The sequence below is a fragment of the Carettochelys insculpta genome, chromosome 4 (assembly GCF_033958435.1).
Source record: "Carettochelys insculpta isolate YL-2023 chromosome 4, ASM3395843v1, whole genome shotgun sequence".
In the NCBI taxonomy this organism is placed as follows: Eukaryota; Metazoa; Chordata; order Testudines; family Carettochelyidae; genus Carettochelys; species Carettochelys insculpta.
In genome coordinates, this window is record NC_134140.1 from 35,068,252 (window position 1) to 35,090,257 (window position 22,006).

The following is a 22,006-nucleotide window of genomic DNA, read 5'->3' on the forward strand; positions in this document are numbered from 1 at the left end:
TTGAGAGATGCTCTCTCCCCAGCCCCTGCAGGGCTCTATGGTCACCGTGGGCAGCAGCCCTTAGCCCAGGGCTTCTGGCTGCTGCTGCGGCAGCTGGGGATCCATGCTGCAGGCACAGGGTCTGCAACCAGTTGTCGGCTCTGTGTATCTTGTGTTGTTTAGTGCAACTGTGTCTGGGAGGGGCCCTTTAAGGGAGTGGCTTGCTGTTGAGTCCGCCCTGTGACCCTGTCTGCAGCTGTGCCTGGCACCCTTATTTTGATGTGCGCTACTTTGGCGTGTAGACGTTCCCTCGCAGCGCCTATTTCGATGTGGTGCCGCACAACGTCGAAGTTGAACATTGACGTTGCCAGCCCTGGAGGACGTGTAGACGTTATTCATCGAAATAGCCTATTTCGATGTTGCTACATCGAAATAAGCTATTTCGATGTTGGCTTCACGTGTAGACGTAGCCATGGGGCAGCAAAAGCTGTTAAAAATTCAACATCCTTTTACCTTCTATTGAAAACTGAGAACTCATACATATCTGGTGTGGAAAAACCTCCAGCAAAACCACAAAAGACTGACCTGGACATCCTCAACTGATATTTGTAATGCAAAAACCAAGTAGCACATAATTTTTTTAAAAATAAGTCTTCTGTACAAATGATTGATGATGCTCTCACAAGCAATTTCTTTCTCTTTGCAGGTTAAATTCAAAGCACCAAAGGAAATGGATTCAGCTAGAATCAGTATCAGGCTCGTTACCTGCGGAAAAAGCCAGTTGGGCACCTCTAGATGTATACAAATAGAATAAAAAACCTCACCAACTTATTTGCTTGTTCTGCAGTGCCTCAAATCATACACATTCCTCTTCCTGTATGATGAAGGCATTAGAATTTATTAGTAGTTTCCATTGGATATAATATCATTCACTTTGTGGGTCATCATATGACATTGAAAGGATTTGCACTTCCGTGATGGATGAGCTGGTTACTGTCCAGGTTTGTAATTCATTTAGGATCAGTTATGATGAAAGGCACAATGGAGATGGCCTGTTATTAGACTAAACCAAGAAGTCATCCTGTGGCACCTTATAGACTAACAGATATTTTGAAGCATAAGGTTTCATTGGCAAAGACCCACTTTGGCAGATGCATCTCGGGAAGCGGGTCTTTTCTCACGAAAGTTTATGCTCCAAAATATCTGTTAGTCTATGAAGTACCACAGGACTTCTTGTTTTTGAAGCTACGGAGTAACTGGGCTACCCCTCTGAGACCTGTTATTGGACTCTATACCCATGCTACTGTGCAGTGCAGGATGTAGTGTAACAAACACTTTTAAATCACAACGAAAAGCTCCGCTAGGGGGAATGACGGGGCATTAAAAATGTGACACGTGAAGGATCCCGAGCGCCTGGCTAATACCCGTGTTATTCTGAACCTAGAGGAAACTAGGCAAAGGTGACGCCTCTAGCCCCCTGCCTACGATGCAACTCCTTCGGGAACCATTGTGTCCCCCTCCCTCTCCTACGTGTCCGTCCGTGCGCACACCAAGGTTTCCGTTCCAAGCCCAGCCCAGCCCAGCACACAATTCATCAGCGGAGACATTGTCACCAGCCGTGCAGCCTTTCCCGGCCTACTATAGTTACGGGCGCACGGACGTGACGTACCAGGCCCCGCCTTCCGGAACTCGCAGCCCGCCTATGACACGCTCCCGGAGGCTGAGCTGTGGACCCCCAAGGTGAAGCTGTGACAACGCGGAAGCGGGGCTCCGGAAGGGGGCGTGACTTACACCTCTGGCATGGTGGAGAGCCCAGCTTCGCCATGTCTCCGCACTTGCCCCGGAAGCGGAAGCGCGCTAACGTCAGTGCGAGGTCAGAGACTGTCGTTACCGCTAGCGCGGGGGGTTTGGCCTTGGCACTTAGCGCCATGGCGGGGATAACCCGGACGCTGCTTATCTTCGGCGGGTTCGTTGTCGTGGTGGGGGCGGCCTTTTACCCCATCTACTTCCGGCCGTTGCTGCACATGGAGCAATACAGTGAGTACGGCCCCCAACGCCGAGCCTCACGTGAGCCCCGCGGTTCCGCCCCCCGCGGTCTGCGCCCCACCCTGGAGGCCCCTTCCTCCCGGCGGTGCCCGGGCCCTCTTGTTTGTAGGGTGCCACGTGCCCGCCGCCCTTCCCCTGCCCTCCCGGGAAGGCCACGGGCTTAATGAGCAGACCCTTTTCGTGCGCGCCCCACCGAGCTTCCCTCCCGCTATAAGCCCGGGCCTCGCCCTCACTACACGCCTGTGTCCCATCCCCGCCGTAAGTACTTTGTTTGCCCTCGGAGTTATCCCTCCTGGACTTTCCTGATCGCTTGGGCTACGTCTACACTGCAGCTATATGGTGACAGAAGTAGCTGTTGGAAAAGCCCCTCTGGCAAAAACGTCTGTCGACAGATCACGTCCATGCGGTTTGCTCTGTCGAGAGACGTTTTTATCAGAGGAGCTCGTCCAACAGAATGGCCAACTGAAAGCTTAGCAAAGAGGGCTCCCTGGTGAAGCAGAAGCCTTATCTGTTGACAGAACCCCACCACCTGTGTGCGTCTACAGAGCTTTTTTGTTGACAGATACTGTTCATAAGTGTTATTTATCATCATGGAGAGACAAAATGTTTGCAGAAGTGCTAGACATAGTCTTTTGTTATTTCCCCCCCATGAATCCCTTTTGTTCAGCGCACCCCAACCTCTTGGCTGGCTGTCTCAGAGATTCAAGTTTTGTTTTGTTAGTCAGCCGTTTGTCAGGTAAGTGACAGCAGCTGGATCACTTGATGATTACCCGTTCTATTCTTTCCCTCTGGGACATCTAGCATTGGCTATGGTCAGAAGACAGGATCCTGCGCTGCATGGACTTTTTGTCTGACCCACTATGGGAAAATATAACGTTATTTTCATGGCTACCTCAGAGGGACCTTCATTTTATTTCAGTTGAACTGCCATGTTAGTTGGTAAGCACTTATGATCTGTTAGGGAATATCCACTTATTCAGACTGAAGCTTCCTAAAAATATATTTTCTGCTCTATTTCCTATCAAATCTGATCACTTTTATCCATATCCTGTTCTTCTTTACAATGTAGTTTATATATAAATTGCACACAAAATAATATGCTGAAAGAACTTTATTACGATACAAAGTCAAGCACTCAGAAGTTCAGAAACTGTAGAATTAAGGTTGCCTGTTCAATGTTGATGTTTATTCCTTCTTGCCCATGTACATTTTGATATAGTCCATCTCCCAGCTTCTCCTTTGTTCCTAGTGATATTTCCGCTCCCAGATCACAGCCCTAGCTGCTCCTTCCACAGTTGTATCTCTCTTCAGCTTCAGTTTCCCGTCTCTTTGGTCAACAAGTGTGAGTCTTCCCTTCCAACTCTGTCACAGGTGCTCTCCTTCCCTGTCTTCTGGAATGGAAGGGGGCAGCCTCTAATAGACACTGGACTAGGAATTCTTCTGCATAAATAGCTCAAGTGGAAACTTACAGCAAATATGTTCTTCTGTTGGCAAGTGTCAGGGAAATATAATGTGCAGTGCTAATAGCTCTCTATAGTAAAACACATTATGGTATAATAACCACACTCCCATTTTGTAAAAATCACGATACTAGGCCAGACCAATCTGTCTGTCTATCCAGGTCCATCTAGTCCAATCTTGAATTCCAACAGTGACCGGTGTCAGATGCCTCATACTGAATGAACAGAACAGGGCAATGATTGAATGGCATCCCGTTGTCCAGTCCCAGCTTCTGGCAATTGCATGTTTGAAACACATGCAGCTTGAATTTATGCTCTGACTATTTGGGCTAATAGCACTTGATGAATGTCCTGTCCTCCACAAGCTTATTGAAAAATATTTTTTTAAATCCAGTTGTACTTTTAGACTTCACAACATCCCATGGGCAGTGAGTTCCACAGATTAACTATGTCTTTTGTTTTAAACCCTTCATCTGTTAATTTCATTGGGTGACTTCTGGTTCTTGTGTTATGTAAAGGGATAAATAAAGCATCCGTGTTTATTTCCATACCATTCGGATTTTATATACCTCTATCATATTCTCTTTTTAATACTCTTTTTCTAAGGTGAACAGTCCCAGTCTTTTTTGTAATCTAGCCTCATATGGAAGTTGTTCTATACTCATTTTTGTTGCTCTTTTCTGTTTCCAATGCTATCATATTGTGAGATGGGGTGACAATATCTGCAGGCATTTTTCAAGGTTTGGTACCATGCATGTATATAGTGGCATTATGATATTTTATGTTTTATTATCTATCCCTTTTCTGGTGGTGATTAACATTCTATCAGCTTTTTTGAATGACATTGCATAGATGTTTTCAGAGAATTACCCATAAAGATTCCAAGGTCACTCTCTTGAGTGATAACAGCTAATTTAGACCTTATCATGTTGTATGGATAGTTGGAATTGTTTTTCCAGTGCACATTGTTTTGCAATTAACAGTATTGAATTTCAAATGCCATTTTGTGACCTGGTTATTCCTGTTAGTGAGATCTCCTACTCTGCTGTCAGCTTTGCACTACCTTGAGAAATCATCTGCAAATTTTGCCTCTTTCAGTTCATCCCCTTTTCCAGATCATGAATGAATATAGTCAACAATACAGATTTTTGAGAGACCCAATTTTATCCAGTGTGATAAGCAATAATTTTTTCCTACCCTTTATTTTCTATCTTCTTTATTTGTTACTGATCCATAAGAGGGAAGGTACTGTCATCCCAGGACTGCTTACCTTACTTGATAGCTTTTGGTTAGGGAATTTGTTAAAGGCTTTCTGAAACATCTGAAAACGTTTTTGTGACTGGAGCATACTTGTCCACGTGTTTCTTTGACTTCCCTCAAACAATTCTAATAGAGTGGTGGGGCATGATTTCCTTTTATGTATGTGATAATTTTTTTCTTTTAATATAGTTTCATCCAGTATGCCTGGTACAGGACTTACTGCCCTGTAATTGCCAGCATCACCTCTGAGTTCATTTTTAAAAATTGGTGTTGCAGAACCATTAACTGTAGTATGTAATTTAATACAGCAAACTTTTTCATATCTGACAGCCTCAGGACTGGGGGGTTACCATATATTCAAATATTCTGGATAATAGAGAGGTATACCTAGCAATGCATAACACTAAAGAAAAACAAGATTAGATATTAAGGAACAAACAAATATGTATGCAGAGTACTTTATTTACCAACAACACTAGTATTATACACTGCAAACTTATATTGTACTTGCTATATTTATTTGTATTTACTTTGACTATACTGTACTTATGGAACACATAACTAAAATTGACTTGTAGTTAAAATGCTGGTTGTTTAAGAGTTCCAGATGATAGAATGCTGGATATGCAAGAGTTTACTGTATTTGAATTCCTTCAGAAGACTGGATCCTTACTACTTACTTAATAGTGTTTAATAATCAATGTAGAATCATAGCATGCTAGAACACTAGAACTGGAAGAGACCTCAAGAGGTCATTGAGTCCAGTTCCCTACCCTTTCACCAAGACCAAGCATCGTCTCTAGACCATTCCTGATAGGTGTCTGTCTAACCTGCTCTTAAAAATCTCCAGCAATGGAGATTTCACAATCTCCCTAGACAATGTATTCCAGTGCTTACCACCCTGACAGTTAGGAAGTTTTTCCTAATGTCCAGTCTAAACCTCCCTTGCTGTAGTTTAAGCCCATTGTTCTGTGTCCTGTCCTCGGAGGCCAAGGAGAAATGTGGTGCCCAGAACTGGACACAGTACTTCAACTGAGGCCTAATCAGTGAAAGAATGACCTCTCATGCCTTGCTCACGATATGCCTGTTAATGCATTCTAAATGCATTTTGGAAGTCCTAAATAACCAGTATTCTATTTTTTTTTAAAAAAAAAAAAAAAAAAAAAAAGGGCAGTGAAGTAGCACTTTAAAGACTAACAAAATAATTTATTAGGTAATGAGCTTTTGGGGGACAGACCCACTTCTTCAGATCATAGCCATACCAGAACAGACTCAATATATAAATCGCAGAGAATACAGACTAACATGGCTATCTCTCACTATTCAGCATTCTAATGTATTCTAAAATCTCCTCTATTGACACATCATCTGAGGATTGTTAAACAGATTTGTTACCTAAAAATAATGGCTCAGTGTGGGGATCTTCTCCCCTACATACACTGCGGTGAAGATTGTTGGGGAAAAATTTATTTTGCTTCCTTCACTGCTTTGTTAGTGCCTTGATCATCCAGTGGCTCTGACTGCTTGTTTAGCATGTTTCCTGCTCTTGGGCTGCAACTACACTTAGGAAAAACTTGGAAATGTCCATGCTAAGGCCAAATTGAAGAATAGTAATGAGGCGCTGAAATGAATATTCAGTGCCTCATTCGCATGCTGCCGATTGCAGCACTTCGAAAGTGGCGTGTTTCGCTCACACACGGCTCATCTACAAGGGGTCCTTTTCAAAAGGATGCTGCAAACACTGAAATCCCCTTATTCCTGTCAGCTATTAATGTTTCTGCAACACCAATTTTTAAAAACGAACTCAGAGGAGATGCTGGCAATTATAGGGCAGTAAGTCGTGTACCAGGTATACTGGATGAAATTATATTGAAAGAACAAAATTATTTGATACATAATGTACATATGTTGAGAGAGTCGGAATCCTTTTTATAAAAAGAAATCATGCCTCACTAATCTATTAGAATTCTTTGAGGGAGGTCAAAGAAACACTTGGAAAAGTGTACTCCAGTCACTAAAACGTTTTCAGATGTCTTAGAAAGCCTTTGACAAACTCGCTAACCAAAAGCTATCGAGTAAAGGAAGCAGTCCTGGGATGACGGTATCAGCTGATAGGAATTAGGGGATTTCAGTGTTTGCAGGGTCCTTTTGAAAAGGACCCGCCGTGTAGACGAGCTGTGCGCAAGCAAAACCCGGCACTTTTGAAGTGCTGTGGCTGGCAGCATGCTAATGAGGAGCTGAATATTCATTCCAGCGCCTCATTAGTATTCTTAGATTTGGCCATTAGTTTGGCGGTTTCGATGTTTTTCCTAAGTGTAGACATGGCCCTGGTACTATAAAGAGCTTTGCTATTACTCCCCACCACCCGCCTTTAGCTAGTTGCTCTTCAGATTTAGTTTGTATCATGGTGTTTTTAAATAGTGTCCATATCGTTTGAAAGCATTTCACCCTTTTGATTGTTCTCTTTAATTTCTGTTTAAATGGCTTCCTCGTTTTTGTGTAGTTTCCCTTTTTTGAAGTTAATGCTAATGAAATATTTTTCTTTGGCACTTCCCCCAAGGAGGATTTTAAATTTAACTATGTTATGGTTGGTGTTAGTGGTCAGTTGACCTTTATTCACATCTTGGACTAGAGCCTGTGCGCCACTTAGCACTAACTCAAGAATTGCTTCTCCTTTTATGGGTTCTAGGAGGAGCTGCTCCAAGAAGCCATCATTTAACTTGAATCCCTTTGTACCTTTCTGAGGCAGTGTACGTATGCAGTAGGAGGATAGTTGAAATCTTTCATTATCATTGTGTTTTCTGTTTTTGTAGGCTCTCTTATCTCCTTGAGCACTTCACAGTCAGCATCCTAGTCAGATAGTCAGTAGTATACCCCTGTTTCTATTCTCTTGTCATTCAAACGTTCAATTTCTATACATAGATACTCTATGATACTATTAAAGATTTTTTTTTACACTGACTCTGCTGCTTTCTTTCACTTTCCATCCATGGTGACCTACTTTGTCATTACTATATATTTTGTACTCTTATCACTATGTTCCGTTAATTATTCTCATTTCACTGTTTGTGATGCGTATTATATATCAAAATTCTTGTGTCCCTTATTTCTTTCAAGTTCACTTTTATTATGTGCAGTGTCTGTAAGAGTGATAATTTTAGTTAGAATTTTGTTCTGCCTAATTTAGGCAATGATTTTTGGAAATTATTAACGATTTTTGAGAGTCTCAACTTGTAGGTGCCCACCTCCAGCCTGGATAGAGCCCAGGGAAAGGGCTCACAATGTTTTTGAAATCTAACTCCATTAAGGGTGTTATGTACCCTAAAATCACCTTCTTTGCGATAACTGACACTTTATCGTGGAAAGGCAGGTACTCTTTCCTTTTACATTATCTCTTTTTGGTTTGGTTATAATATCCAAAAATTGCCCTGCTGTTTATTGGCATAAGGTGCAAGCTTTCATGCTTTGTGATTATTATATTTTTTCTGGGCAGACTGCTGTTCATCAGTGTAACACATGAAGACTTTTTTTTTACTGTGTTGCTGCTGTTCTGATTCATAGCATTTTGTTAGCTATTGCAAGAATATATGGTGTCTCTTTTGTGCAATTTGACTGTTTGTTGTGTTTGCTAGGGAAGGAACAGGCAGCAAATCGATCTGGTATTGTTCAAGAGGATGTTCAGCCTCCAGGTACATCCAGTTTGTGTACTATGTTTCTGTGTCTATGTATTTATTAAAATTCTAATCGAAAACTATGATTTCAGGATTTAAACTTCAAAAGTGAGTCAAAACAAAAAAGCAGTAAAGTAGCACTTTAAAGACTGACAAAATAATTTATCAGGTGAGCTTTCGTGGGACAGACCCACTTCTTCAGATCATAGCCATACCAGAACAGACTCAATATTTAAGGCACAGAGAACCAAAAACAGTAATCAAGGTGAGCCAGTCAGAGAGTAGAGGGGCAGAAAGGGGGTGGAGTTCAAGAATTAGATGAAGCCAAGTATGCCAAGGAGCCCCTATATTGACTCAGAAAATTCCCATGCTGGTTCAAACCATGTGTTAATGTGTCGAATTTGAATATAAAAGATAGGCAGTCTCTCTTTGAAGAGTGATGTGACAGTTTTTCTTCAGTAACACGCAAACTCTTAAGTCGTTAACAGAATGGCCCACTCCATTAAAATTCAGACTAACAGGTTTGTGGCTCTGCAGTGTTATGTCTGTTTTGTTCCCATTAACTCTGTCTAAGGGAGTTTGAAGTCTGTCCAATATACAAAGCATCTGGGCATTGTTGGCACATGATGGCATATATGATGTGAGTTGAGGAACATGAGAATGTGCCTGTGATTCTTAACTAACCTGGTTAGGTCCAGTGATGGTATCTCCAGAAGAGAGATGTGGACGAAGTTGGCAGCGGGCTTTGTTGCAAGGAAAAGTTGCAGGTTTGGTGTTCCTGCAGTATGAACTGTGGCTGTTGGTGAGAATTCTCATAAGGTTGGGAGGTTGTCTGTAGGAGAGAACAGGCCTGTCACCAAGGGTGTTCTGGAGTGTGGCATCCTGATGACAGACAACCTCCCAACCTTATGAGAATTGTCACCAACAGCCACAGTCTAAACCGCAGGAGCAGCAGTCATGGAACTTTTCCTTTCAACAAAGCCCGCTGCCAGCTTTGTCCACATCTTTTCTGGAGATACCATCACTGGACCTAACCAGGTTAGTCACAGAATCACATTCTCATGTTCCTCAACTAACATCATGTATGCCATCATGTGCCAACAATGCCCAGATGCTTTGTGTATTGGACAGGCTTCAAACTCCCTTAGGCAAAGAGTTAATGGGCACAAAACAGACATAAAAACACTGCAGATCCACAGACCTGTTAGTGTGCATTTTAATGGAGTGGGCCATTCTGTTAGTGACTTAAGAGTTTGCATGTTACTGAAGAAAAATTTTCATACCACTCTTGAAAGAGAGACTGCTGAACTATTTCTATATTCAGATTCGACACATTAACATGTGGTTTGAACTGGGATGGGAATTTTCTGAGTCACTGTAGGGGCTCATGCCCCTCTACTCTCTGATTTGCTCACCTTGCTCAATTTTTTTCTGATTTGTCCACCTTGATTACTGTTGTTGGTTCTCTGTGCCTTAAATATTGAGTCTGTTCTGGTCTGGCTATGGTCTGAAGAAGTGGGTCTGTCCCACGAAAGCTCACCTAATAAATTATTTTGTTGGTCTTTAAAGTGCTCCTTGACTGCTTTTCTGTTTTGATAGTATATAGACTAGCACGGGCTCCCTCTCTGATACTATTAAAAGCGAGTGTGTTTAAAAAAAATCTGCCCATTTGCTTAGTGTTTTAATGTGTGATGTAGTGCTAAACAATTTTCTTGGGCCTGGTTGTTGCACAGAAATCGTACCATATTACCTAACTTGGCTTTGATATTGATTTAATTCAATTAGCACCTTTTTGTTTGGAAGATAGCTGCCATTTTTAAGCAAGCTTCAGAACATCTTGTTGTACAGATTAAACTGTAGATTTCTAAACCAATTAAAATTGATACAGCTTCTGTGTGTAGACTAGGATTTACTGTAAAACTGTACATTTGCCCTCAGTTTCTTGATTAAAAGCTTCTCTTCAGCAACAATGTAGAACTGAACGTGTATCTTTCCATTTTCAGAAATATTTCATTAACTTCTATTACAGTTTGCATCTAGCTTTTCTGGCATACTGTGCCAGCGAAAGAGATTCTTGCTGATAATCCTCTCATAGCCCTTACGTTTACTTTGCTTAAGGTACTAGCTATTAGGCATTCAAGGTTGGCAATTCGTTATGGTAGACAGGAAGGTATTTGTGTTTCTGAAATAGTTCATATCTATTAAGATATATTACAGGGTTATTTGTGTCAATGTTTTTATAAAAATGTAAAGTCAACTGCAGGGGAATATCAAAGAGAAGCAGGGAAGTGGTATTATTTCTATATCTGGCATTATTTCAATATTATATCCAATTAGATAGTCCACACTTTAAATAGGATGTTGAAATTTGACTGGGTTTCAGAAAAGAACTAGCAGAATGAGTTGAGATCTGGAAGATGCGCCTTATGAATTGAAATTACAGAAGCTCATTCTGTTTATCCGAAAGAAAATTTAAGCAGTGACTATGTCACTGTCTACTACAAGTACCTACATGAGACAGAGAGGTAGCTCTTTTCATCTAGATTATAGGGCTACTAACAGATGGAAACTAGAATAAATTCAGACTACAAATAAGTTGCAGTTGTTTTAATGCTCAGAGTGAACAATTTACCTGGATTCTCCATCACATGAATTCTTTAAATCAAGACTGCATGTCTTTCCAAATGATGTGCTACAGGACAAACAGAAGTTATGGGGTTTATTCCGAAATTACTGTGTGTGGTTCTCTGACCTATCATGAAGAAGGTCAGACAATTATAATTGTCTATTCTGGTTTATAGAAGTCTACGAACTCTTGATGGTGTTATTTTTTTGTTTGATTTGTAGGGTTAAAAGTATGGTCTGATCCATTTGGAAGGAAGTAACACTGTGTGCATCGCAAGGTGTGACTGAAGATGGACATGTTCAGAGCAACTGTTTTGACTCATACAAGGAGTGTATAGTTCAGGTGTTGCTGGAGAAGGACTCTCATTCTCAATATAGTGCTTGGGTAGTAACTTCAGTGAATGCTGTTTAAGTTCAGTACTTAGTGGAACAAAATGGTCTGTGTGATGACTGAGTGATCTTTGAGTTAAGTGTTAAAACACTTTTTCATATGTTTGAGGGAAGAGAAGAGTGCTTATTATGGGAGTTAATCTGTAGCTGCTCCCAAAATAAATATTAGTAGAATAAATTATGCAGGTCATTGTTCCTTACTCCACTGTTTGACTTTTCCTTTCTGAATTCATAAATACAGATGAAGTAAAAGAGGGAGGAACAATGCAGAAAGAATGTAGTATGAAACTAAATCTGTAAACAAATCAAAATGTTTTTATTTTTCACTAGCGTACATGTTGTTCTTTATTTCATTATCTTTATTTTGTAAATAGAAGCCATCACTGACAGTGTCAACGTGGGTAGTAGATGTCTTGTGGGGTCTTTCTGTGAGGATGCCTTTTTACACTGAATATAATTAAGCACTGCAGTAATTTAACAAAAAGGTGGCAGACTGCTCATCATTGGATTCGATCAAAATTGGATTTTTTTCTAAAATGTGTTATAGTTCAGCCACATCTCTGGGCTTCATAGAGGAATTATTGGGTGAAATTCTGTGATCTCTCATGCAGAAGGTGACTAATAAAGGTTTCTTTTGGCTTTACAATCTATTAATCTTTAAATGGCTGTGATATTTCTTGTTACTGTAGCAATTTCCTTCTTGGGGGGGAATAGCATGAGGTCCAACAGTACTGTGAAGTAATAAAACAATATAAATGTTTATTTCCCACTGTTTAGGTAGATTGTATGCGTAGGAAACGAGATTTGGGCCACATTTTCCAGCTAAAATAGAGACTATCTGCACTTCACTGTTTTCTTCAAATGGAACAGCCTCTGTAGCAAACTGGGATGAATTCGTTAGCATATGAAATGCAGCAAATCAGGGTTAGACCACTCACAACCTCCAGTTAAATATCACAGATGGGACTCTGTGCTGTCTCTCTAATCTTGCAGCTCAGGGACCAGGGAAGGCATCTTTGAACACTCCTAAGTCTGGATCTGGTCTGAAGCCTGTGACATAACTTAGTACTTGGAGACCTGTTACTGGCCACATCACTACCAAGGCCACCTGCTAAAAAGGTTATCTGCTATGAGTCCAAGATCTGACCTGTCCAATCCCTTATATCAGGCCTCATGAGGTGGTCCTCAAAAAGCAGCCTTACGCTTGTCTTCCCTAGTTCCTGTGCGGGGAGAATCCTCTCACCATATCTGCATCTCTTATAATTCCTTTATGCTGCTTTGAGCATCTTATTCGTGAGCTGGAGATGGAATCAGTTTCTCAGTGCCCCCCGTGTTGCTGACAGTGCCTTTGCTGTTATAGGGCACTGTCACTGTGCTGCTATTTTGAGTATTGGGTAGAAAACCAAGAATCTAATCTAATAAACTTGAGACTGGAAAATTTCACACCAGTTCAGGTACATTTCTTAACAAACTAAAATTGAGAAGTGGGGACAAGGGTGTTCTACCTCATAGAAAAGTCATATTGATCCATTGAAGGAAACTATTCCAATCAAGATGCTTTTGTTTAAAAACTAAAATACCTATATACCTAACTGTATCTATTTTTCATGGCTTTAGTCATGCACATAATTGTATAGATTTAAACATGGGTGAAGGCACTGTATAACAAAATATTTGGAAAGCATTTCTGAGGGTCAGCTTTTCTTCTGCAAGTGCTAACTACAAAAACAGGGTAAAGAATGTGCAGTGTTTCCACCTCTGTTAGGTCGTTATTAAATCATTAACCCTTGGGGGGGCGGGGAGGCATGTGGGGCAGAGATCTGCAAGGCTGTGAAAGCTGATAGAATTACTTGTCCTGTAGCTGGGGAAGCAAGGGTTCTAGTCCTGGCTCTTCAACCGGTTGAGGAGGTGGTGGGAACTCCCTTATGTTCCCATTAGATGCCAACACATGGGGCTAAGGTGTCTGTGTGAGCATATGCTGATATGGAATCAGAGTCTTTTACTTCTGGTTTCATGTGCAAAATATTTAAAGCATTCTGTATGTGTACAAAACCTTATACATGCTGTGTGAAAAATTAAAGATTACATAGCCATTGTTTTATATTTTAAATATCTTTTAAAGTATTGTGGAAGCAAAAGACCAGAGGCCTAGCAAAAGTCTGGTCAAGCTATAGCCTGGCCTGAGAGGCATGATGGTGGTTACGCTGAAGATATGCGGACATGAGAGATGAGACGCAGATGCTTCTAGCATACTAATAATGTGAAGCAGCTTTGAGATAAGCCAGACCCAGGCAGTACAAACTCCCATTAATTAGGAAAGTAAACTTTGAAATTTATCTGTTACTAAGTCATGTGACTATTGTTTTCTTTACTTTTAAAAGTATACATGCCTGCCCAAATTTGTATTCGGAGAGGTACCTGTAACTGGAGTGTCTGACACTATTAATAGCTTAAGAAAAAAATAACCTCAGCTCATATATAAGTTAACAAACAAAATATGCAAATAGGAAACACTGAGTGTTTCTATTAGGCTTAAATTTTCACTGAAGTATATGCTCTTGATTTTTCTCCTGGCATTAACGTCAAATCATTCAGGTGGACTTGTATGATCAAGATACAGCATTCACCAACATCCTCTAGGGACACGAACCACAGCCTGTTCACTCAGAAACAGCGAGAGCAAGTAAGCTCTCACCCACCCCTCTGGGAGAAGCAGGGAACCAACTGAGAAGCCCCAGCTAAGAGGAATCTGGACTCTTGGCCATTTTGCTCCAAACTTAAGGACTTGAATGGGGAGTGGTACAGCGTTCCTGAGCCAGAAACATAAGTCAGCGACCTCCCTTTTTCATGTCCACTTTCTCAGCAGCCTAGCCACTAGGCCACATAGCTACCAGGGACCCATTCTTATCAATTTTTATTGTAAAAACCAAAAAAGAGCAATTCTCATGGCTTGACTGTTTTTCTACACCAAAATAAATTAGGCAAGTTTTCCCCTGTTGCTTTCTAGTAATTATTGACCGTTAGGTTTCCCAGAACTGTGTACAGTCTTACTGACCTCAATTAGGCTACTGCGCAGGCACAGAGGTAAACAAAGATCATGTGTAGGCTTCTGCACTAGAACATGTTTGCTAAATGAAGGTCACGTTTGATAGGGAGAAAAACATTGCTTTGAAGCTTCTGAAAAAGTACTGTAAACATTGTGTTTTATATCATAACTGGTAGATAGAAACAAACAGAGCCTAAAGCCTAAATCTTTCCAATTTGGAATCTTACATCCGTAGGCTGAGTGTATATTTTGTAAGCTTGCATGGTCCTGGTCCTGGAGCTTGAATTCTCTTTTTGCCCATAGCAGCAGCTTGCCGTGTGACTTTGGATAAGTCACTTAACTTGGTGGTTTCTCCTTTTACCAATCTAGATACAGGAATGGCAGGTATAGTGCTTTGTAAGTGTGGAATGAACTCACTGCCATAATACCACTGGCATGAATGGGAAGTTTGCACAATGATCAAGGGTAGATCATAACTTTTAGTGACTGTTACTCAATACTTGTTGTCACATTCGCAGGAAGCTATCCTGACCTCCTTTTTGTTTCTTTCCTCATCCTCCATTTTCTGTGGGTTTTTTTCATAAATTTCCTGTTTTTTCCCCTGTTGGTTTGCTTTTTTTCAACTCCCAGTTCCTGCTTATTTCCAGTGGCTTCATTCCCAGCCCTTTCGTTTATTCTACCTACTCCTCAGGTCAGCAGTGAAACTGGTAATATTGATGTTGGTGTAACTGCTTTATAGAGTGCGACAGGCTTTCTGCTCATTTTGGAAAACACTGATTATGCCCAGTACATGTCTGGAAAAGAATTCTTCACAACCAAGAAGGCGAGAGACAGCTCTTGATTTTTTTTTTTTCTAATTTTAATTTTGACAGGGTCTTGTGATTTTTAAACTTTCTACAAACTAAAATTCCCCAAACACTGTTTGGTCAAAACATTTATCTTAATGGTAACTGGTTCTTTGGGCTGTGTTGTCCTTCTGTAATATATTCCATGACCTGCCCTCCTTCCTTGTTACTAGACTCTTATAACACCTGTATTCTGTACTGATGAAGGAGCTGAGGAAGGGATGGGATCATACTGTCCTTAATCCTGTCCAGTAAGCAGCACATGAGCACTGAGTGTTAATACAGCCCTGTCTACCTATTGACACTGTTGGCCAGCAAAATCTGAACTTGAGTTCAGAACAGTGCAAGTGCTCCAGTGAGGGAAGGTATGTGGACAATCCATCAGGAAGAATCACAGTTACCTTAAGATAAGTAAACATTTTGTTTTATTCCATAAAAAAAGTGATGTCTGGCACTCACCCAACCGAGCAAAACTTCCATTTTTTTTCCAAATATGCCTCTTAAATTCATTAAGATGTATTATAGCATTGTCATTTAAGCCCAGTTTTGTGTAAAATATGATGGAAGTATTTAATTTCCTCAGTTTCTCATGAAACACAACTTAATATTGCTTGAGTATCCTGTGATTTCCTTTTTAAATGAAGATTAAACTTTTTGCCATAATAAGCCATGACTATTCCCCACCCTTGCCATGATGAAGAACCTGCCCTTTAGTTCTAATTTGGTAAGGTGTGTAAACACATATTTAAGTCCATTGAAGTCAATAAGATTTAAGTACATGCTCATAATAAGCATGAGAAGTGCCTGTGTTTTGCTGAATCTGGGACCTTGATGATGATACCTTTTTGATTTTAGCGTAGCTGAGGTAAATTCTCTCTTTAACCACTAGATAGTGCCAGTGAGCCTCTATAGGCTCATTTGTCCACCCTCCCTCCCTTGACCAAGCTACATTTTCTCAAATGTCTGGGGTTTTTTGCTTTTGTACTGTAGTCTGGTGGTTTTTGACATAACTGGAGATATCATCTGTTCAAACGTGAGCTTTGTCAGCCATAGGCTTCCAGACGTTATGCAGTTACAATGGAGATTAAATTTCAGAGTACCCACTAGACCAGTGGTTCTCAAACTTTCTGGCTTGTGGCCCACTCTGCTCACCACAGACTTCTCTGTGGGCCACCAGTCAACCACCCATGATGCCAAAATGCATTTGCTTATTTTGAAATACTTTAGATACTTAATTATTCATATTGAGCTACTGCAACATAAAAATGTAAATAAGCATCTAAAACGTAAGGGGTGGGCGTATGTTTAGGTTTTGCTGTGTAAATCATGTTACTTTACCAAACTTCATTTTAAATACAGTCAAATATTAATTTATGTTCAAAACAAAAGATTTTAACTTTTGTCTTTATTTATGGCAAGGGTAGGAAACCTTTTTTGTTTCAGGGGTTGCTGACCCACAGAAAAATACCACCCCTCCTGTCCAAAACCAAAAAGCCACCAATCCTTACTGATGTGGTGCCTGACTGAGACATCTCACTCCCCTCCTGCTCCAGTCCCATGGTGGTGGGGGTATGGAGGACCCCATGGTTCAGGGGTTCCCACAGGCCAGATCAGATTTTGTGGGCTCCCCATGCTCTTGCTTGGGGCCAAAATGAGGGGTTCAGTGTGTGGGAGGGGGCTGCAGGATAGTAGGATAGGGATGAGGTGCAGAAGGGGTAAGGGTATGACGTCTGGGTCGGAGGTAGGGTGCAGGAGTGAGATAAGGGGTGGGAAGCAAGGTTCGGTGGGGCATCTGGCATTTCAAATTCTTGATTCTCCATATTTCTCACATTAATATTCACTGTGTAAGATGCTGATTCTCTTGTCCCTGCTATAACAACCCATACTCCCCCTAAATCCGGACCGTTCTCCTAGTTTTCCATGTTTTGGACTCACGTGGGGGTTTTGTTCAGCTCCCTCATGTCTGCAATCTTCTTCGACATTGCCATTGACTGGGTAGTGTGCCGTGCAACAAAAGACATGCCAAGAGGCGTTAGATGGACGCCTTTCTCATCCAGAAAATTGAACTGAAAGTCAACCACAGTAAGACAGCTCTCATGGCCTTTAATATTGGCCCCTCCGTCGCTATATGGACCAAAGATCATGTTCTCACTAATGTAGAAACATTCAAATATTGGGGCAGCAGAGTCAGCAGATGGCAGAACAAGCCAGAACATGTGGACCAGAATGGGTAGAACCAGGACTACTTTCAGGAGCTGAAATACAGTCTGGAAATTATCAAAATGCAGCATCAATATCAACCTTGAGATTTATCAGAGCTGTGTACTTTTAACACTGTAGTGCAGAATGCTGGGAAGTGACAGGGTGTGACATGTCCTAAGTGTCTTCATTCATGCAACCTGTCTGAGAAAATACTCCACATCTTTTGGCCTAGAACAATCTCAAACCAAGACCTGCTCATACAGACCACCCAAGAAGATAGGAGCTTAATCAGTACCGTGAGGCATTGGTGATGGATTGGTCATGTGCTTTGGATGGAAGCTGATTCCATCATCAGAATAGCAGTAAGATGGACGTCTGATGCATTGAAAAGCTATTGAAAGACTGGCCAGAAAAAGAAGTGGAGGAGCTTTGTCGCTGCCCTTAAATGCTGGAGGTGTAATGGATACTTACAAATTAAATAACCCCATCAGACCTAGGCTAAAGCCCTCTTCATTAAATTAGCCATTCTGAATGCAGATAGGTTCTTCCTCTCTATAGGAGGACCCCATCTCTGTCTAGCAGTCCTTCTTCCTGGAATAGTGTCCCATGGCCAAGGAGGTCAAAGCCCTGCTGGTGACGCCTTCCTCACAGCCTGGCATTCACCTTCAGGATGCATCGATCTGTGCCTGGGCTCCTGCTTTGGATCAGAAACATCAAAGAGAACACCAACTGCACCCCCAGTTCCTTCACTCTTACTTCTAGATCCCTGTTATTTCTGATGTGCTCAGGGTCATACCTTGTAGCATGGCACTTGCTGATGACTACCTTTCCATTTTAATGATACTTGGCTGGAGAAATCAGCTTGTCTTTTGTCTTTGAGAAAGGGGTTTACCCACTTCTCAGAATTGTCTGCTAAACCCATTTCAGCCATAACTTCAGCTTATGTTTTTTAACTTTATATATATATATTTGCTATATCCATTTCACTGTGATATTGACTAGTAAGCAATGTTCCCTCTATTTTTTTTTCCAATCCATGTGTGGCATAAATTTTATGTGCACCCCAGCAGGTGCAGATTTGCACCATGGTAAAAACACATGATGCCCACTGTGGATAGCTTTGGGCACTCTGTTAATTAGCTGAATGGCATGTGTCTCTATGCTGGGCAGATGCCCAAGCGCTCAACTTACAGGGAACACTGCAAGCACATTGTTAATTTTCAAATACCACCTAGCAACAAGGGATACTTTGTACAAAGCTTGTTACAATAGCGTGTAATGTGTGACTACAGGGGTACATTTAATCACAGTGAAGTACTCGGATACAATCGTAATGGGCTCTATATGAGTGCATTTCGTAGACAGAACAACCTCCTCCTTCCAGTAAACGAAACATCCTTACTCTCCTTCCATACCTCTTTGAAACTCCCTGCGGTCTTTGCATTCCACTGCTAAGCTCCCCTCCAGTGCCAATGATTCCTTTTGTTCTATCTCATTGCTAATTAAAAGAACATTAGCTTTTAAGGAACATAGTATTCCCATTATAGATATAAACCATAGTTGAGACTGCGTATGCACCTCAGGAATCCCAGATGTGACATAAGCTTGGATGTAGTGTTATTTGGGAAATCAAAAACTGAGAAATGCTATGACTAGCTGGACTACTTCTAAAACGGTGTAATTTTTTGCTAAACAGTTCAGTGACTAAATAGACCTCTGAGAAAAGTTACATAAACTCAGAGACTTCCAGTGATATTTGTTTATCTAGAAGTTTGTTACTGAGCTCATCAAAATAAAAAGCATTGGCAGCGGATTCGCCATGCATGAGACTATTGTTCATTCCATAGTAACTTTATTTGCCTGGAGCAAATGGGTATGTCAGAAAAGGCAGAGGCCCAGCTTTGTGTATGTCACTGCATCTCCCTCTGTACAGCGTCTTTCCTCCAAAGATCTCAAAACACATTGCAAACATGTTGAGTCCTACACAGGTACAAATTTATATCCGTGGATGAGGATACCCACAGACAGAAGTCAGTATCCGTGAAGCTGTAGAGCTCGTCCAGGAGCCTCAGTAGCAAAAGGAGCAGCATATGGGGCTACTGTTCCAAGAAGCCAGGGCCCCATGCTGGCTGCTCCACCGACATGGCTGTACCTTTCCTATCCCTGCCTACAGCCCTTCCCACTGCACAAATGTTACGAGGGATAGCTGCCAGTGAGTCAGGTGCCTGCTCCGGCGGGCAGTATGGGGCAGTCCAGTCATATAGGTGGAGCTGTCTGTACAGTGTGGTGGCTCCTGCGAGTGGCAGCCCCATGTGCTGCACCTTTAATCACTGTAGTTCCCTTTAGAGTCCTGCAGCTCCATGTAGCCACAGAGGATTCTACAAACATGAATAAGTAGAAGCATTCCCATTTTAGAAGCTGGGAGTCTGAGATTCAGGATCAAAGTGACTTGTCGCAGGTCACACAGTTGAACTTGGTAGCAATTGCTTTTCTCTTTCTCTGTTTCTTCTTAAGTTACGTATTTTAAGGGGAAAAAAAGAAATAATGCAATTTGCCTTTTCAGTGGAAAAACTAGGTTGAGGCAGTTCACAGCAAATTCAAGGCAGCATTAAGATATCAAAATTGGGAAGGTGCTCTTAAAATGGTTCCAATTTTTGTTGTTCTGTGACTCAGTCATGTGTTTTCTTATGAGCCATCAGAGATACCTCTTTGGACTCTTAGCTCATGATAGGGAAGGTGCAGTGACTTTGTTTCTTTCTCTTCAGAGGCAGGGATCGGCAAATACAAAGTACTCTACTTAGGAAGAAACAATCAGTTTCACACACAGGCTATGTCTATACTACAGTAATCTTTCAACAAAAAGGTGTTCCATACGAGATCTGGAAAATCTTCTTTTGAAATATGGTGTCCATACACCAAAAGCAGACCGAAAGCTCAGTCCACTCTTTTGAAAGAGAGTGGCCACAAAGCCCTAGCTGCTCTTTTGAAAGAACGGGCCAGGAAACACTGTGGATGGGGTCGCATGGCTGGCAAGCTCTTCCAAGAACTCCAGCCACGCGCTGCCTTAAAAGGCCCCTCCCAAACACCCTTTCCACACACACACTCTGAGGCCTGCCTTGCTGCACGCAGCTTTGCACAGCCTGTGTATAGTCCTGAAGCTCATCCCTCAGAATCAGGGATGCACAGCAGCCCAGGAGCTGCATGCATGCTCTGTCTGGGTTGCTGGCCACACTCCTTGTGGCCACCCTCCACGTCCTCTGGTGGCCCAGCCCCATCTGTGGGGGCCCCAACCCACTATGGCCCCAGCTGCTCCTCACCCAGGCCAGCCTAGTACCTCTGGAGCTACCTGACCAACTCTGGCTGGAGGGACCAGCTAATCCTAGGTAAGTGGGATGATGCGTGGTGGCTGCAGAATTTCCGTATAAGAGAGAAACCTTCATGGAGCTCTGCAGCTTGCTTGCCTCACTCTCTGATGCCAGGAAACCTGGATGCGGCCCATCCTGACCGTGGAGAAGGGCATGGTCATCGCCATTTGGAAGCTTGCCACCCCAGACAGCTACTACTCTGCGTGGCAGCAGTTTGGGGTGGGCAAGTCAATTGTCAGGGTTGTCCTTCTCAAGGTAAGGTGTGCTCTGCTCATAGGCCTGGCTTGGTAGAAAAGAGGAATGGAGGAGTGGGACAGGAGGGAGCAGTGGGAGCCGGCCAGGGCCAGGGGCACCCTTTCACACATTCACAAGTGTGCTTGATCTCTGTCCTCTGCAGGCCATGATGGCGATCAACCAAGTGCTGCTCTGGAGGCTTGTCTGTGTCAGGGACCTGGATGCGGCCATCAGGTTCACTGCCCTCAACTTCCCCACTGCTTTGGTGCAATTGATGGCACCCACATTGCCATTCGGGCCTGGACCACAGCACTGGCTGATACATCAACTGCAAGGGCTACCATTTGTTGGTGCTGCAGGTCCTGTTGGACCATAGAGAGGTTGGTTCATGGACATTTACATGGACTGGTCAGGCCGGGCCCATGACATGTGGGTCTTCCACAACTCCAGCCTCTGCTGGAGGGTAGAGGCAGAGATCTTCATCCCCCCGTGGGAGCTCACACTTGGGAATGTCACCATGCCCCTGTGTATGATGGGTGACATGGCCTACCCCCTGCAGCCCTGACTCATGCAGCCATACACAGGCCACTCCCATCCCACCCAGGAGGTATTCAACAGCTGTCTTGGCTAGGCACGCTACCCTATCGAGTGTGCCTTTGGCCACTGGAAGTCCTGATTCCACTGGCTCATCACACACCTTGACATGGGGGTGTGTAGTGTCCCCCTGGTCATGGGGGTGTGCTGTGCCCTCCAAGACCTCGTTGTGAGCTGACTGCTCAGGGAGGGCCTTGAAGATGGTCCACAGCATGACCACCACCTCGGCCCTTGTCTCCTGTCACCAGGCTAGGTCGGCCTGATCCACCGCCAGTTGTTCCAGTACCAG

General features: G+C 42.5%; 1 protein-coding gene across 1 annotated transcript; it reads left to right on the top strand.

The window, feature by feature from the left end:
- Positions 1 to 1,821: 1,821 nt before the first annotated feature.
- SMIM20 (small integral membrane protein 20) lies at positions 1,822 to 12,077 on the top strand. The gene is made up of 3 exons (XM_074992571.1): positions 1,822 to 2,016; positions 8,378 to 8,434; positions 11,264 to 12,077. The coding sequence occupies exons 1-3, from the start codon at positions 1,908 to 1,910 to the stop codon at positions 11,299 to 11,301; spliced, it is 204 nt and encodes a 67-aa protein (XP_074848672.1). The 5' UTR covers positions 1,822 to 1,907; the 3' UTR covers positions 11,302 to 12,077.
- The last annotated feature ends 9,929 nt before the right edge of the window (positions 12,078 to 22,006 follow it).